General features: G+C 42.2%; 1 protein-coding gene across 1 annotated transcript in view; it reads left to right on the top strand.

Annotated features, from left to right (window-relative positions):
* Positions 1-5,805: 5,805 nt before the first annotated feature.
* pip5kl1 (phosphatidylinositol-4-phosphate 5-kinase-like 1) overlaps positions 5,806-16,428 on the top strand; it is a 49,082-nt gene continuing 38,459 nt past the window's right edge. Inside the window, exon 1 of the mRNA XM_041194468.1 lies at positions 5,806-5,973. Coding sequence (XP_041050402.1) covers positions 5,806-5,973 — 168 coding nt within the window. The remainder of the gene's footprint in view (positions 5,974-16,428) is intronic.

Raw genomic sequence — 16,428 nt, 5'->3', positions numbered from 1 at the left:
TGCCTAATAACAAACAGAGAATTCAAAACAAAAACAAAAACAGAATTACCTGGAAAAACTCAGCAGGTCTGGCAGCATCGGCGGAGAAGAAAAGAGTTGATGTTTCGAGTCCTCATGACCCTTCAACAGAACTTGAGTTCGAGTCCAAGAAATCCTATCTTATTAATTACATTTTTGAGAGTTGTCTGGTTATTATGCCTTATTGACCATGGGATTTTCCAGTTACAAGTATGGGCAGTGTTTATAAAGTGTTATTCATTACCTTAGTACATCCCAAGCACAATGCAGTCAATGCTGTGGAAGCACATTGATAATCGGTGTGTAGGTTAACAATTTTCACCTCTTCACCCTCCTCCAAGCTGGCATTCTTCACCTCTGCCTCACCCCAGTTAACACAGGCAATCTCATCCCCTACCCAACTTGAAGTACTGCTCCTGGCATTCCTCCCTTCTGCCTGCACCATCCCCACTGCCCCCACACACACACATTCTCCACCCCCACCACCACAAGCCTCAGAAGCCATTCCTCCCTTCTTCCTCATTCCCTTAGTCTGGCCTGTGGACCTCCTGCCTGAACCTTGCTATAATGCACTAACTCCCATAGTGTATTGTGGGTGCGAACACCTTTATCTCTCAAGACGCCCCAGCCTAGAGTATGCAGTGGGAGGAATTACTTGGAGCAGCAGCAATATGGTTGGAACCAGAGCTGAGGGCAGAAGGGACTTAACTAATGAACATAAGGTCATAGAATGGCTACAGCACAGAAGGAGGCCTTTCAATCTGTCATGTCCGTACCTGCTGTCTGCAAGAGCAACTCAGTTATTCCCACTACCCTATCCTTTCCCTGTAGTCCTGCGAACCTTTTCTCTTCAGTGCTTGTCCAATTTCCTTTTGAAAGCCACGATTGAATCTGCCTCCAACACATTCTCAAGCAGTGCATTATGTCGTAAGACTGGACAAATTGGGACTGTTCTTCTTGGAGGAGAGAAGGATGAGAGGAAATTTGACAAGAGGTCTTCAAAATCATGAGGCCTGGACAGGTAGGTAGGGAGAAACTGTTCCCATTGGTGGAAGATTGAGAACCAGAGGGGACGGATTTAAGGAAATTGTCAAAAGAAGCAACGGCAACATGAGGAAAAACTTTTTCTCGCAGCGAGTGGTTAGGACCTGGAACAGGCTGCCTGAGAGTGTGGTGGCGGCAAGGTCAACTGAGGCTTTCAAAAAGAAATTGGATCATTATATGAAAAGGAAAACTTTGTAGGGCTGTGAGAAATTGGCAGAAGTGTGGCATTAGGTGAATTGCTCCTTCAGAGGGCTAGCACAGACACAACGGGCCAAATGGCCTCCTTTTGTGCTGTAACCATTCTATGATTCCATGGTTACAAATCCTAACCACTCGCTACACAAAAAAGCTTTTTATCATGTCGTCGTTGATCCCAGACCTTTGGGATTATCCCTTAAAACACTGTTGTCCACCTCAAAAGTGGATGGCTGGCTGGCATGAAAGTAACTTCAAAACTAGGATCAATAACTCGAAAAGAAATCGAGGTAAGTTCAACGCAGCACAGGCAGGTAGGCAAAGGAATGGTGTGGGATGCATAACTCTGTCTTGCAAAGTGTTTGGTAAATATATTTTTATTTCTATCCGGGAGTACAGCTACAGGAAGCCAAATTGTGTTCCATCTGGATGTGAGCCAAAGGTGGTAGAGGAGACAATAATGCCTTTTCTATTAAGCTGTGTTACAAAGAATAGCAACAGCATCTAGACTTTGTATAGCACCTTTAATGTAGAAAAGCCTTGCTAGGAGCTTCACAAAGGTGCAAATATCAGACAAAAGTGGATGCTGAGCCACAGAAGAAGGTAATAGGGGTGACCAAAAGCTTAGTCAGTGAAGTGAGTTTCAAGGTGGTTTTTAAAGGAAAGAGGTTGAGGGAGAAAGTTTCAGGGAGGGAATTACAGAGCTTAGGGCAGAGGCCACTAAAGGCATGGCTGTCAACGGTGGGGCAAAGGAAGTTGGGGGTGCATGAGAGGCCAGAGTCGGAGGAATGGAAGGTTATGGAGTGGCTGTAAAGCTCGAGAAGGTCACTGAGGTGGAGAGGGACAAGACCCATGGAGGGGCTTAAATATGACAGTGATCATTTTAAGTTGGGGGTACTGAGGGGACTGGGACCTAACATGGAACAGGCAATTGATGGATGAGGGGGACTTGGTGAGAGATAGAATATGGGCAGCAGTGTTGCTGAAGTTTGCAAAGTGTGCAGGAAAGGAGGCTGGCCAGGAGAGTAATGCAATTCAAAAAGTACCTCTTTCTTGATCTTCGAGATTCCACACAGTTTCGATTAACCATCAGCTTAACCAATAACAACTTACGTTATACAATATTGTAAGATGTGTCATTTGTAACAGCGCATTTTTTAAAGTAAGATTGCTGACAAGCAGATTCGTGTACCTAGACTGGTTACATCAGCTTTGATTAAACCAGGAGCACCCCATGAATTTCATCCACTGTTGCTGCATAGAGCATTTGCTTATTCTGATTTCCATGCAGGTGGCTTTGAATGTCTTAATGCTCCCTATGCAAAAAGAAGATCGATGCTGCAGAAGTGAGAGGTAAAAGGAACATTCTGCCTTCATGTAGCCTGTTTTGCTCTCTCCCCTGTGTGTAACCAAGGTTTCTTGTCAGTGAGATTAGCAGATCACGGTCTGGAAACGGGCATGAGGAATGGGCAAGGTTTGCATGGCCAACTACATCATCATTTTATAGCATAGAACTTTGCCTGGGATTGGATGGATAACAGGCTTTCAGAAAGGCCTGTTTAACATTTGGTACAGTTTGAATGTTTAGCAATAACGTTAGGAGAAGGGAACAGTTTCCACTGGCAGAAGGATCAATAAACAGTGAGTACTGATTCTAAGGTAATTAGCAAAGGAACAAGAAAGCAGGCTAGATTTCTTTTTCACGGTGGTGATTGAGAATTTACTGGCTGGAAGGGTGTAGATGCAGATTCAATTACTTTCAATAAGGGAATTGGATAAACACTAAGAAATAATGCGCAGGAAAGAGCAGGAGAAGTGGGAGTAATGGGATAGCTCTTTCACAGACACAATGGGCCAAATGGCCACCTGGTGTGCTATATGATCCTATGTTTTACATCCGATCTCCCAATTAATTGCGATCAACACTGTCAGGAAACCAGGCAACATCCGGTTTGGTTCCAATTTCCATTTAGAGCCATACAAGAGAGTTAGAACAGGTTGAGTTTTTAGTCACGGACAATATTCTGTCCTCCAATGTGACTCATAGCACCAACTCCCTCAAGTCAGGAAGTCCAAGGCTATTAGACTGACTAGGTATTTTCCCTGACAATATTTGGTGTTTGCATGGGAGTAGAGCTGAATCTGGTTCAGTTACTACTGAATGCAAAGTTGGGAAAAATTGACTTGTTTTACTTGGGGTTGCCAACCCTCCAGGATTGCCCTGGAGTCTACAGAAATTAGAGATTCATCTCCAGGATGTTGCTGCAAACTACAGTTGGGCGTAAAAGTCATAGCGGCTCCAAGAACCATTGTGTGTGGATTTTTAAGATTCATTTCTTTGATCATTTTGGTTTATTAGTTATGAAAATATTGGAGTTGGGAATAAAGAGCTATTTGACTGGATGGGCCGTTTGGAGTTTGTAGTCTAAAGGGTTAATGTTAAATATATAAATAGGCAGTCTACATCATCAGTGTTGCAAGATCACATGACAACAAAGTATGCTGAGAGATAGTTCAATGTGAAGCTTCATATTAAGCTTTGCACTGTACATAGAATGTTCAATACAAGGTAAAGTTTACCAACAACCTTTACTCCAGTAGTATCTATAAATCCTCACCTTGGACAACCTCATCTAAGACCCACAACAATGATAACAAATGGTGACGGTGGAAAAGACGATGGCAAAATTAAAGATCCCAATGACTGGAAAAAGCAACAAGAAATGACTGCAGGACAAGGGCAACGCAGGAAAACATCAACAGAACTCAAAGGCTAGATTGAAGAAAAGCCATGGAGAAAATCCTATCCTTACCAGATTGCTTCCATCACGTGGAAAGCCCGGAACAGGCTGAGAAGTGGCAGAACTGGCGTTGTATGTTTACCAGAACTAGCAGAGAAGACTAGCAAGGAACAGGTCAGTACCCTTCTCTATGCCATAGGCAGCAGTGCAGATGGCATAATGGTTAGACAGGACAAAAAAGAAGAGACATCGAAATACGAAGTGGGTATCAAAGCCTTTGATCCATATTTCAGCCTTAGAAGGAACACCATCATAGGCCCAAGTTCAATGGATGTGTCCAAAGGCCAGAAAGCGTGTAGGTTCCTTCATTAATGACTTAAAGCTGAGAATTATGAATATGGATTCCTGAAAGACAAAATAATTCGGGATTGCATTGTGGCAGGCGTCTTGGAGGAGACTTTCTCAGATTTTTTGCAGTCAAAGGAAGATTTAACCTTATTGAAGGCTATGTAATTAACAAGGCAGGCAGAAGTGAGAAAGCAAAAGGTGGAGAAAAATGACTGACACGGTTTGTAGGACACAAGGGGTAGCACATCCATGCAAAAACAAGGAGTGAAGAGGATGCGGTAGCCGCCATTACTCAACTTTCTCTCTCTGGCAGGAAAAGGCTGCATCGGCGCAAAGAATGCCCCGCCAAAAATGCAGAGTGCCGTTCTTGTAAAAGCTCCTAACACAACAATTAAAGCAGAAGCAACTTAAATCATGTAGCATTCAAGAAATTGAAGATGAAAAAGATAATGAAGTGCCATTCTTGGGAGAAATTACAGGATCTAATGGGAACTTTTATAACGCAGACATTGTGGTCAACAGACATAAAACAAACTGGAGCATGAGTTTCAGTTCTTTCAGTCGCAGAACAGCAGCTAAAGCAAGACTTCCTCCAGCCATTGGTCATACAACTCCATGGTCCAGGAGGCATTCAACTGAAGGTCAATGAACAGCTAACTGGTACACTTCAGTACAAAGGAAGAGAAGTCATAGAAACTTTTATGTGACCCAAAACGAAGAATGTTCACTGTTCAGCTGAAAATCTTGCACAGATCTACAACTCATCATAAAGTGGATGAACTGGGAAGCCCAGGAAGACCAACTGAATTCAGGACAGGATTTCCATTATTATTCAGAGGCCTTGAGAAAGCTGAAACAAGTGCCCTGAAGCAGGAGCACCAGAACTTAATAGAATCATGTGAAAACTTGAGAAAATGAGGCAGAAGGTTTCCCATGAACAGCAGGAGAAGGAATCACCAGTTCAGTACCTGAAAGGGCAGCTCGCATCAAGCAAGAAACACATGGACAAACCGGAACAAGGGAGACAACAAACAACAACAGACACATTGTCACGCATTCCTGTTGAAAACCTTGAACAGGAAGACATAAATTTTGTTGAGGATGTAGAGTCATGTACCACATTGACCACAAAATTCCTACCAGCAACTTCACAAAGGCTAAATGAAATTTGAAAAGCACAAAAAGCGGATGAAGAATGTGCTAAGATTAGGGAATGCTGCATCAGTGGATGGCCAGAATATGTTCCAAATACTCTCACTATGAAGCAACACTTCAAGCAACAAGGACAGCTCAGGGTTGTGGATGCTTGCAGATTTTATGATGAGAGTTTAGACACTCAGAGTCCTCAGACTCAAGATCCTTCAGTGAATGCATCAGGAACATGTAGGCATTACGAAGCTTTGTGCTAGAGCGCAAAATTCCACTTGGTGGACAAGGATCTTAAACTCATTAGGGGGAAATGATTTTGAGCTGCGTCACCTGTGCAATCCATCGCCAGGAGCAAAGCGAAGAACTCATGATATCTTTACTTCCATCCAGACCCTGGGAATGTCTTGGAATGGACTTTATCAAGCTCAAAGGGAAGGCATCCCTCATAGTTGTTAACTATTACTTCAAATGGATTGAGGTCAAACGTCTTCATGGTCCCACCTAGGAAACAGTCATCAAATTACTAAAAGAAAATTTTTCCCCGACTTGGCATTCCAGATCTAGTCATTTCAGACAATGGTTTGCAGTTTACCAACAAATTTTTTAAATAGTTCACAGAAGAATATGGATTTGTCCACATGACTAGTTCAGGCAGATACCCACAATCTAATGGAGAGGCCGAAAGGGGATTAAGGACTGTGAAGGTTTTGATTTTTTTAAAAAATGACCTAATCAATTTAGCACTGTTGGCTACTGTCCCACGCCACTCCAGAACGGTTTGGCTCTGTCAGAACTTCTGATGAAAAGACCACTACGTATCCAGCTTCCTGTTCTTCCACACATGCATGCCATGTCTTGAAGCAACAAATATAGAAAGAGGAAGGGAGAAGGAGGATGAGTATTGTGCAGATCAAACCAGAAACTATAATCAATGTCATGGAGCACATGGTTTACTAGAACTCTAGGCAGATGAATCAGTCTGGATTCGTGACCAGAATTGCAAAGGTCAAATTTTGGGAAAAAAAAATACTGAATTCATGATCTTGTCTTGTAGACACTGAAAATGGAATAGTTAGAAGAAACAGAAGCACACTGTATGTACAAGATGACCATCAATGGAATGGACCAACTACCCAGACAATCAGGAAAACAACCTGAACAGAGAGCCAGTTGTCTCTGATGATTCACATACTACTCTACTGAGTTTGAGAGAGAGCATGGAGAGCATAAATCTTATACAACCTCTGAGAGAGCTGAGAACAAGATCAAGGAGATTGATGAAACCATGACAACGCTTATCTCTGTGAACCAGGGATGAAGGCAGAGATTTCGATAGGGGATGTAGAGTAATGTAAAGAATGTATTTAATGGAGTAGAGACTTAGGGGGTGGTGGGGGCGGGGGCGAGATGTAGTATAAAGGATTAATGTTAAATATATAAATAGACAGTCTACATCATCATTGATGTAAAGTCACATGACACCAGAGTATGCTAAGTTTCTTTCCATTAGAAGTTCTGATGGAGCCAAACCATTCTGGAGTGGTGTGGGATGGTAGCTCAACAGTGCTAAATTGATCAGGTCGTTTTTCTTATCAAAACTTTTACTGTCCTTACTCCTAGGGTATTAAAGGAAGTAGCTACAGAGATAATGGATGCACTGGTAGTAATCTTCCAAGAATCCTTAGATTCTGGAAAAGTCCCAGAGGATTGGAAAACTGCCAATGTAACACCCTTACTCAAAAAGGGAGGGAGACAAAAAACAGGTCACAATAGGCCAGTTAACAACATCTGTCATTGGGAAAATGTTGGAACCTATTATACAGGATGTAATAGCAGAACATGTAGAAATGCATAATATAATCAAGCAGAATCAGCATGGCTTCATGAAGGGCAAGTCTTGCCTGACAAATTTATTAGCATTCTTTGAGGAGGTTACAGGCAGGATAGATAAAAGGGGACCAGTAGATGTAATATATTTGGATTTTCAGAAGGCATTCGATAAGGTACCGCACATAAGGCTACTTAATAAGATAAGAGCCCATGGTATTGGAGTAGTATATTAGCATGGATAGAGGATTGGCTAACTAATAGAAGACAGAGTTGGGATAAGGGAGGCATTTTCAGGATGTAATCTGTAACTAGTGGAGTGCCACAGGGGTCAGTGCTGGGGCCACAATTATTTACAATATATGTTAATGACTTAGATGAGGGAAGTGAATGTATTATCACCAAGTTTGCAGATGACACAAAAATAGGCGGGAAGGCAAGTGGTGAGGATGACACAAAGAGTCTGGAGGGATATAGATAGGTTATGTGAGTGAGGAAAAAACTTGACAAATATAATGTGGGAAAATGTGAGGTTACGCACTTTGACAGGAAGAATAGATGTGCTGAATGTTATTTAAATGGAGGAAGACTGCAGAAGGCTGCAGCACAGGGTTTTGGGGGTCCTCGCGCATGAATCCAATATAGCCAGCACACAAGTTCAGTTTAATAGGGAAGGCATATGGAATGTTGGCCTTTATTTCAAAGGGGATGGAGTATAAAAATAGGGAAGCCTTGCTAAAACTATACAAGGTACTAGTTAGACCACATCTAGAATACTGCGAACAGTTTTGGTCCCCTTATCTAAGAAAAGATATACTGGCATTGGAGGCAGTCCAGAGAAGGTTCACAAGGTTGATCCTGGGCATGGAGGGATTTTCTTATGGGGACAGGTTGAGTAGGTTGGGCCTGTTACTCATTGGAGTTCAGAAGAATGAGAGGCAACCTATTGAAACAAATAGGATTCTTAGGGGGCTTGACAGGGTAGATGCTGAGAGGTTGTTTTCCCTTTTGGGGGAGTCTAGGACCAAAGGGCATAATCTCAGAGTAAGGGACTGCCTATTTAAGACCAAGATGAGGAGGAATTTCTTCTCTTGGAAGGTAGTGAATCTGTGGAATTCTTTACCGCAGAGGCTGGGTCATTAAGTATATTCAAGGCTGAGACAGACAGGTTTTTAATCAGTAAGGGAATCAAGGGTCATGAGGAAAAGGCAGGAAAGTGGAGTTGAGGATTATCAGATCAGCCATGATCTCATTGAATGGTGGAGCAGACTCAATGAGTCAAATGGCCTACTTCTGCTCCTATGTCTTATGGTCTTACACTGAGAGATAGTTGTGTGTGAAGCCTCGTACTAAGCCTAGTATTGTACATTATTAATAGAATGTTCCATAAAAGGTAAAGTTTACCAACAGCCTTGACTCCAGCAGTATCTCTAAATCCTCACTATGGACAGCTTCATTTAAGACTCGCAACGATGATAACAGAGTTTTCAGACAGCACGTTTACTGGAGTTGGAAACCTGTAGTTATGACCACTGGCTTGTGGTGTTGATTTAGTTGAATAGTACCTAGGTGTTGACAAAAGACACTCGTGTGAGAGGCTTATCTAGATGTTTTTTTTACTAATATTACTTTTTATATAAAAAGTTTTGCACAGTGGCAGCAGCATGTACTATATACAAGGTGCATTGCAACAACTCACCAAGGCTCCTTTGATAATACTTTCCAAACCTGCAACCTCTACCACCTAGAAGGACAAGGGCAGCAGATGCATGGGAACACCACCACCTGGAAGTTTTCCTTCAAGTCACTCACCATCCTGACTTGGAAATATATCACCGTTCCTTTATTATGGCTGGCCCAAAATCCTGGAACTCCCTACCTAACAGCATTGTGGGTGTACCTACACCACATGGACTCCAGAGGTTCAAGAAGGTGGCTCACCTCCACCTTCTCAAGGGCAGTTAGGGATGGGTGACAAATGGCCTAGCCAGTGAATGCAATTTCCCATGAAAGAATGAAATAAGATATTATAATGGGGCTAGGGTAACGCTACTTCCATTTGCCTGTGTGTAGTATTCACACCTCAGAGTCAGATGGTCACGGGTTCAAGTCCCTGTTGACTCTCTTGAGCCATGACCCAGGCTGACACTCCCAGTGGAGTACTGTGAGGTACTGTCGGAGGGGCCATCTTTCAAGTGAGATGTTTAACCAAAGCTCTGTCTGTTCTCTAAGGCGGGCAGAAAAGATCCTATGTCACTGTTCTGAAGAAGATTGGGAATTTGCCACATCTTGTCCAATATTTATCCCTTAACCAACATCACAAATAACAGAGCATCTAGCAATTATCGCATTGCTGTGTCAGGGATCTTGCTGTGTGCATGTTGGCTGCCAAGTGTCCTACATTACAATAGTGACTTCACTTCAAAAGCATGATATCAAAAGCAAAATACTGTAGGTGCCAGAAATCTGAAGTAATGCTGGAAACACTCAGCAGATCAGACAGCATCTGTGGAGAGAGAAACTGAGTTAATATTTCAGATAAGCTTTTATTAGAACTGACTCCAGTAAATGAATTTAAAATTGTGAAGAGACTAGAGAAGCCAAGATTGTTCTTAGAACAGGGAAGAGTAAGGAGAGATTTAAGAGAGGCGTTCAAAGTTACAAGTGGTTTTGACAGTGTAGATAATGAGAAACTGTTAGCAGTGGCAGAAGGATCAATAACCACAGGATGCAGATTTAAGATAAATCCTAAATTTGCAGGGCTATGGGGATAGAGAAGTGGGTGGGCTGAATGGTCTTTTTCTGCACTATGTCTCTGTATGATTCTATTAGAAAAGGTTGTGAAAGGCACTATGTAAATGCAAGTTTGTTCATTCAATTAACCCTGTTTCAAGGGTTTCTACCAGTTGCATTGGCCTCTGTCCCCTGTCTGACAATCACAGTTGTAGATTGGAAAGAGGAACTGTTTTAAGGATTTCCAAACTCAGCCTTAAGCAGCACACCTGTCACCTTGATGTTAATTGTTATGCTGTTGTAAGGGTATTTTTCTGCTAGATGTTTTGTTGGAAGACACCTGCACCACTGAAAGAAGTAGGTGTATGAAGTTACCTGGCAACATGGTTGTTTATCAGCTAGAGCGTGATTATGGGGTGGATCGAGAGCACTAGCATTAGCTGCAATGCTGTCGATATTAGTCCTGCTGACTGGAGGTTTTTATTCTAGTACAGTCTGCAAACCCTGCCCTGCACCATTCCATTGTTGGAAAGTGGCACAAATGATAATATTTCTTTGAAAAAAGAACAAACAGTATATCATCAGCCAAAAGTTTTGCAATTGAGTAAAGGGCATAATTTAAAGGAATAACTGTGAAGGATTTATTTACTAGGGTGTAAGTACATTTACATCCAGCAGTCTGAAAACTGACCACCCCTGCTACGATTTAAACAAAGGTTCAGCCCACAGGCTGTGGATCTCGAATAGTGATGGATCTTTATGTTTGCGAGTTTCTGTGTTGTAGGGGTGTCCTGGAATGAGCAGTCAGTCTGTAAGTGGAGGCACTGTGTTGAAGAATTCACTTGAGATGCTCTACTGTACCCAGGCCTCTGGAGGGACTAACTAGCAAGGAGGATGCCGGAAAAAAGGAGAGTGGTTATCAGCTCAACCTAACCCCAGGGAGCCCAAAAAAATAACTGTAGATCCAAACAGATCACAGGGAAGCCAGTTTGCTGTCAACATCCTTGCATTATGGCTGAGGAGGTAAGATCTGATGAAATCTGTAAAATATTTCAGCATGCCGTGATATTGCTGTGATTTTTTTAAGAGATTTATTACAGTAAAATTGAGAATGAATTTGGATTTGTAACCAAACTTACAAGTTTTATTTAAGAGCAGCAGGGATCTTTTTTGAGATTCCAATAAATTGGTTGATCCTTGGATGTTTCTACGTATCTCCAGTCTTGTAATGTGAGAGAATGTCGTTTCATAGATTTTATTTGAGTGCGATTAAAACAACCTATTTTCGAAAGCTGCAGTGTTCAATATTCAGACTAGGTTTCAACAGTAACTATCAGTCAGGATGATAACAGTGTCAGGACAAAATGAAATTGGGAGATGCAGTTCATGCTATTGATTAAATTATACCGTGGGCAGAAACTTTGACTGCATGCATAATGAAATTTTAATTTGTACAGAATTTGAAGTAGAAAGTTAGTATACTTTCATAGGAATACATAGAATTTACAGCACAGAAAAACATTCAACACAACTGGTCCACGCCAGTGTTTATGCCTCCTTCCATCCTATTTCATCTCACCCTATCAGTGTAACCTTCTATTCCTTCTCCCTCATGTACTTCTTTAGCTTTCCTTTAAATACATCTATGCTATTAGCCTCAACTACTGCATGGAAAGTTCCACATTCTTGTCACCCTCTGGTTGAAATAGTTTCCCCTAAATTGCTGAGGTTACTTAAGGAAATATGAGAAGGAGAAGGGGATTTCTGTAATATAATTGAAACAGTTGAGCTATGCAATACTCCTTACAATCCACTTGTCGAGCTTCCTTGAAGGCTGAGTGGGTGAACATTGCTGAACTATTTAGAGTTAGAAGGCCTTTGTACACTGAGATAGTTAATATCAACAGGAGCAGTATTTCAGCTGGTAAACTTGAGTTCATCCAAGACTCTACCCATATCCTAACTCACACCAAGAGCCCTTCACCCATCACCGCCTGTGCTGGCTGACCTACATTGGCTCCCCAGTCCAGCAACACCCTCGATTTTAAAATTTTCATCATTGCTTTCAAATCCCTCGATGTCCCTGCGCCCCTCTATCTGTGTAATCTCCTCCAGCTCTACAACCCTACGAGATCTCTGCTCTGCTCCAATTCTGGCATCTTGCCTTTCTCTGATTTTAATCGCTCCACCAGTGGTGGCCATGCCTCCACCTGGGCTCTAAGCTGGGGATTTTTCTCCCTAAATCTCTCCACCTCCTTTAGGATGCTTCTTAAAACCTACCTGTTTGATCATGTATTTGGCCACCTGTCCTAATTTCTCCTTGTGTGATTCGGTGTCAAATTTTGTCTCAAAACACTGCTGTGGAGTGCCTTGCGATATTTTCCTAAGTTAAAGGTGCTATAGAAATGCAAGCTGTTGTTGTCAACTTGACTTTCTTGGTTCTGGGCCCTTTATCATTATTCACTGACTTGGAATGGGAGGTGCAACGTGTTTTGATATTGGGTTGGAGTAGGTCAAGGTCTGTGGTGAAGTAACCTGACATTTGATGTCCAGACTTGGTCACAACCCCCTGAGTAAGATAGCAGAGGTCTCATAGTGCCTGTACTCAAAGAGCAACATGTGCAGGAGAAAATGGATGAAAATGCGGAGGACAGAGGGAGGGAGGACCTATCGCTACCTCCCCGCACCCCCCCCAACTCATAGAAAATTCAAAGATTCCTAGTGAGGAATTTCTTGCATGCATCATTATGTCTAAACACAAGTTACTCACTCCAACGGCATTCTCAAGCACAATGCCTGTGCATGTTCCCTCACCTTGTAGTCTCATAGCCCCTATCTTTGCTCCTTTCCCACTTGCTTCAGAAAGATGGTATATGTAAGCTCAGCTGAGTCATCAGACTTCACTGTTGTGATTGTCTAGCAAAATAAATCAAATCTACAGAATGTAGCTGTGAACTCCATCCCCTTCAACAAATGGACCATCCATCATCAAACACAAAAGGAAGAGAATATTTGCTTCATTGTATAAAGCCCAATCTGTGTCATATGGCCATGCACCTGGAAGGACTGTGCTTTATTGGATGTAAATAGAAACTTACAGGACAGAAGAAAGCCATTTGACCCATTATACCTACTGTTGGCTCTTTGAAAAAGCTATCCAATTAGTCACCAATACCACGTCCTTTCCTTGTCGACCTGCAAATCTTTCTCCTTCAAGTATATCCACTTCCTGGCCAGATTAGTAACTGAACAAACTTGGGAGAGGTTAAAATCCTTTCTTACCCACTGAAAACCTCAAAGAATCTCCAATTTAACAAAAAAGGTTGGAGGGGGGGTGGTGTCCAAAGATGTTCTTCTAACAAGGGCATGTGGATGTACTATGGCATGATAGGAGGTGGGTTTGTGTCTGCAATTCCCTACTTTGAGTGACTGAGATATACCTATGTACATAGAATTACATCTTTACATTGAATGTACAGAGTAGAAACAGGCCATTCGGCCCAACTGCCCCAAGCTAGTCTTTATGCTCCACTTGAGATTCCTCCCACCCCTCTTCATCTCACCCTATCGACCTCTCCCTCTCTTTCTTTCTCCCTCACTAGCTTCCCCCTTAAATGCATCTGCGCTATTCACCTCAACTATTACCTGTGGTGGGGGGTGGGGAGGATGGGGGTTCCATGTTCTAACCGCTCCCTGCGTAAGTAAGTTTCTCCTGAATTCCCTATGGGTATATTAGTGATAATTTATGGCCCCTAGTTTTGGTCTGTCCAGAAGGGGAAACATCATCTCTACATCTACCCTATCGAACCCTTTTCATAACATTAAATACCTCAATCAGATGACCCTTCAGCCTTCCTTTTCTACAAAAAAAAGAGCCCTGGTCTGTTCAGTATTTCCTGATATTTGGTCTCTCAATTCTGATATTGCCCGTGTGAATCTTTGTTTCAACCTTCTCTGGTGCCTTTATATTTTTGTAATATGGAGACCAGAACTGTGCACATGGAAACTGGGTGCCAGCCCATGAAGAATCACCCTGACCTTCTATCATTTACCATCTAGCAGTCAATCTTAGAGCAACATATCCAGATAGTGGGGAGAAGTCATTCATAACATAGAATTTAATAGAGGTCTGAGGCAGATTTTCTGCATTTCCTTTAACAGGTGGTTGGTGCATTCCATACACACACCCACTCCCCATGTGCAATACGATACAGGTTGGTGAGAAATGGAGCTCGGAGACAAGAACTAAAAAGTTAATGTAAGATCTTCATTGAACGCCTCAGGCCTGTTGCAGTATCTGGAATGGTTTTCTGGGTAGGGTAATGGAACCTGAAAGGGTGGTAGAAACAGAAACCCTCATAACTTTTAAAAAGTACTTGGAAATGCACTTGAATTCCGTAACCTATGGGGCTACGGCCCAAGAATCAGAAAGTGGGCTTAGGCAGGATGTTCCTTGTTGGCTGGCAAGGACCTGATGGATCAAATGGCTTCCCTCCATAATGTAAATTTCTCTGATACCATGGCTCAGAAGGCAGCAGGATGCTGTGTTGGAGGTTTCTGTAGAAGAATGACATGAACAGGGGGAATGATCCCCTATTTGTGCTGATCCTTATGATCAGAAAGTAACAGTAAGTGAAACCAGCATTGGAAATATGACTCTGGGATTGGTAATTTGGGAAAATTTGAAAGACTAGCATGACGCTAAAAGGAAGGAACATAGGAGAAGGCCATTCAGCTCTTCGAGCCTAGTCCATCATTTAATAGATCATGACTGGTCTGAATTCACAGATTCACTGCTACAACCGTGCTCATTCTCCCTCGGCCAACTTTAAGAACATAAGAAATAGGAATAGACGTAGGCCATTCAGCCCCTCGAGCCTGCTCCACCATTCAATAAGATCATGGCAGATCATCTTGTGTTTCGATTTCCACATTCCCATCTAACCCAAATGACCTTTGATTTTCTTGCCTAACAACTATATATCTACCTCTGCCTTAAAAGTATTCAATGACTCTGCCCCCATCACCTTCTGAGACAGCGTTCCAAAGTCACACAACCCTGAGAGAAAAAATTTCTCCACATCTATTTCCTAAAAGGGCGACCCCTAATTTTAAAACAGTGCCTCCTAGTTCTGGATTCACCAGCAGGAGGAAACATCCTTTCGATGTCCACCTTGTCAAGGCCGTTCAGGACCTTTATATACGTCAATCAAATCACCCCTCAAGCCCAGCCTGTCCAACCTTTCCTCATAAGACAATCCACTCATTCCAGGTATCAATCTAGTAAACCTCCATTGAACCACCTCCAATGCATTTACATCCTTTCTTAAATAAGGAGACCAAAACTGCACATAGTATTCGAGGCGCGGTCTCACCAATGCCCTGTATTACTGAAGCATAACATCCTTATTTTTATGTTCAATCCCTCTCATAATAAAGGATAGCATCCCATTAGCCTTTTTAATTACTTGCTCTATCTGCATACCAACTTTTTGCCACTCATGTTCTAGGATACCTAGACCCCTCTGCACCTCAGAATTATGCAGCCATTCTCCATTTAAGTAATACTCTGCTTTTTTGTTCTTCCTGCCAAAGTGAACAACTTCACATTTTCCCACATTAAACTCCATTTTCCAAATCTTTGCCCACTCACTCAACCTATCTATATCCATCTGCAACCTTCTCATGTCCTCTTCACAACGTACTTTCCTACCTATTTTTGTGTCATATGCAAATTTAGCTACCATGTCTTCACTCCCTTCATCTAAGTCATTGACGTAAATTGTAAAAAGTTGAGGCCCCAGTACAGATCCCTGTGGGACTACACTCATCACATCTTACCAATCAGAAAAAGGTCCATTTATACATACTCTCTGCTTTCTGCCAGCCAGCCAAGCTTCTATTCATCCTAATATGTTACCCCCTACACCATATGCTTTTATTTTCCGTAATAATCTTTGTGGCATCTTATCAAAAGCCTGCTGGAAATCCAAGTACAGTATGTCTCTCCTTTATCCCTTTTATCCACTGTGTATGTTACTCCTTCAAAAACTCCAATAAATTGTTTAAACATGATTTTCCTTTCATAAAACCATGCTGACTTTTCCCGATTACCTTGAGCTCTTCTAAGTGCCCAGCTATAACCTCCTTAATGATCAATTCTAATAATTTCCCCACAACAGATGTCAAGCTAACTGGCCTATAGTTTCCTGTTTTATGCAAGCCTCCCTCCCTCCCTGAATAGAGGGGTTACCTTTGCTACTTTCCAATCTGATGGGACCTTTCCGAATCTGGTGAATTTTGGAAAATTAACACCAGTGCATCGACTACCTCATTAGCCACTTCTTTTAAGACCCTAGGATGTAGTCCAATG

Source organism: Carcharodon carcharias, chromosome 8 (assembly GCF_017639515.1).
Source record: "Carcharodon carcharias isolate sCarCar2 chromosome 8, sCarCar2.pri, whole genome shotgun sequence".
Taxonomy (NCBI): domain Eukaryota; kingdom Metazoa; phylum Chordata; class Chondrichthyes; order Lamniformes; family Lamnidae; genus Carcharodon; species Carcharodon carcharias.
This window is presented reverse-complemented; position numbering and strand designations above follow the sequence as displayed.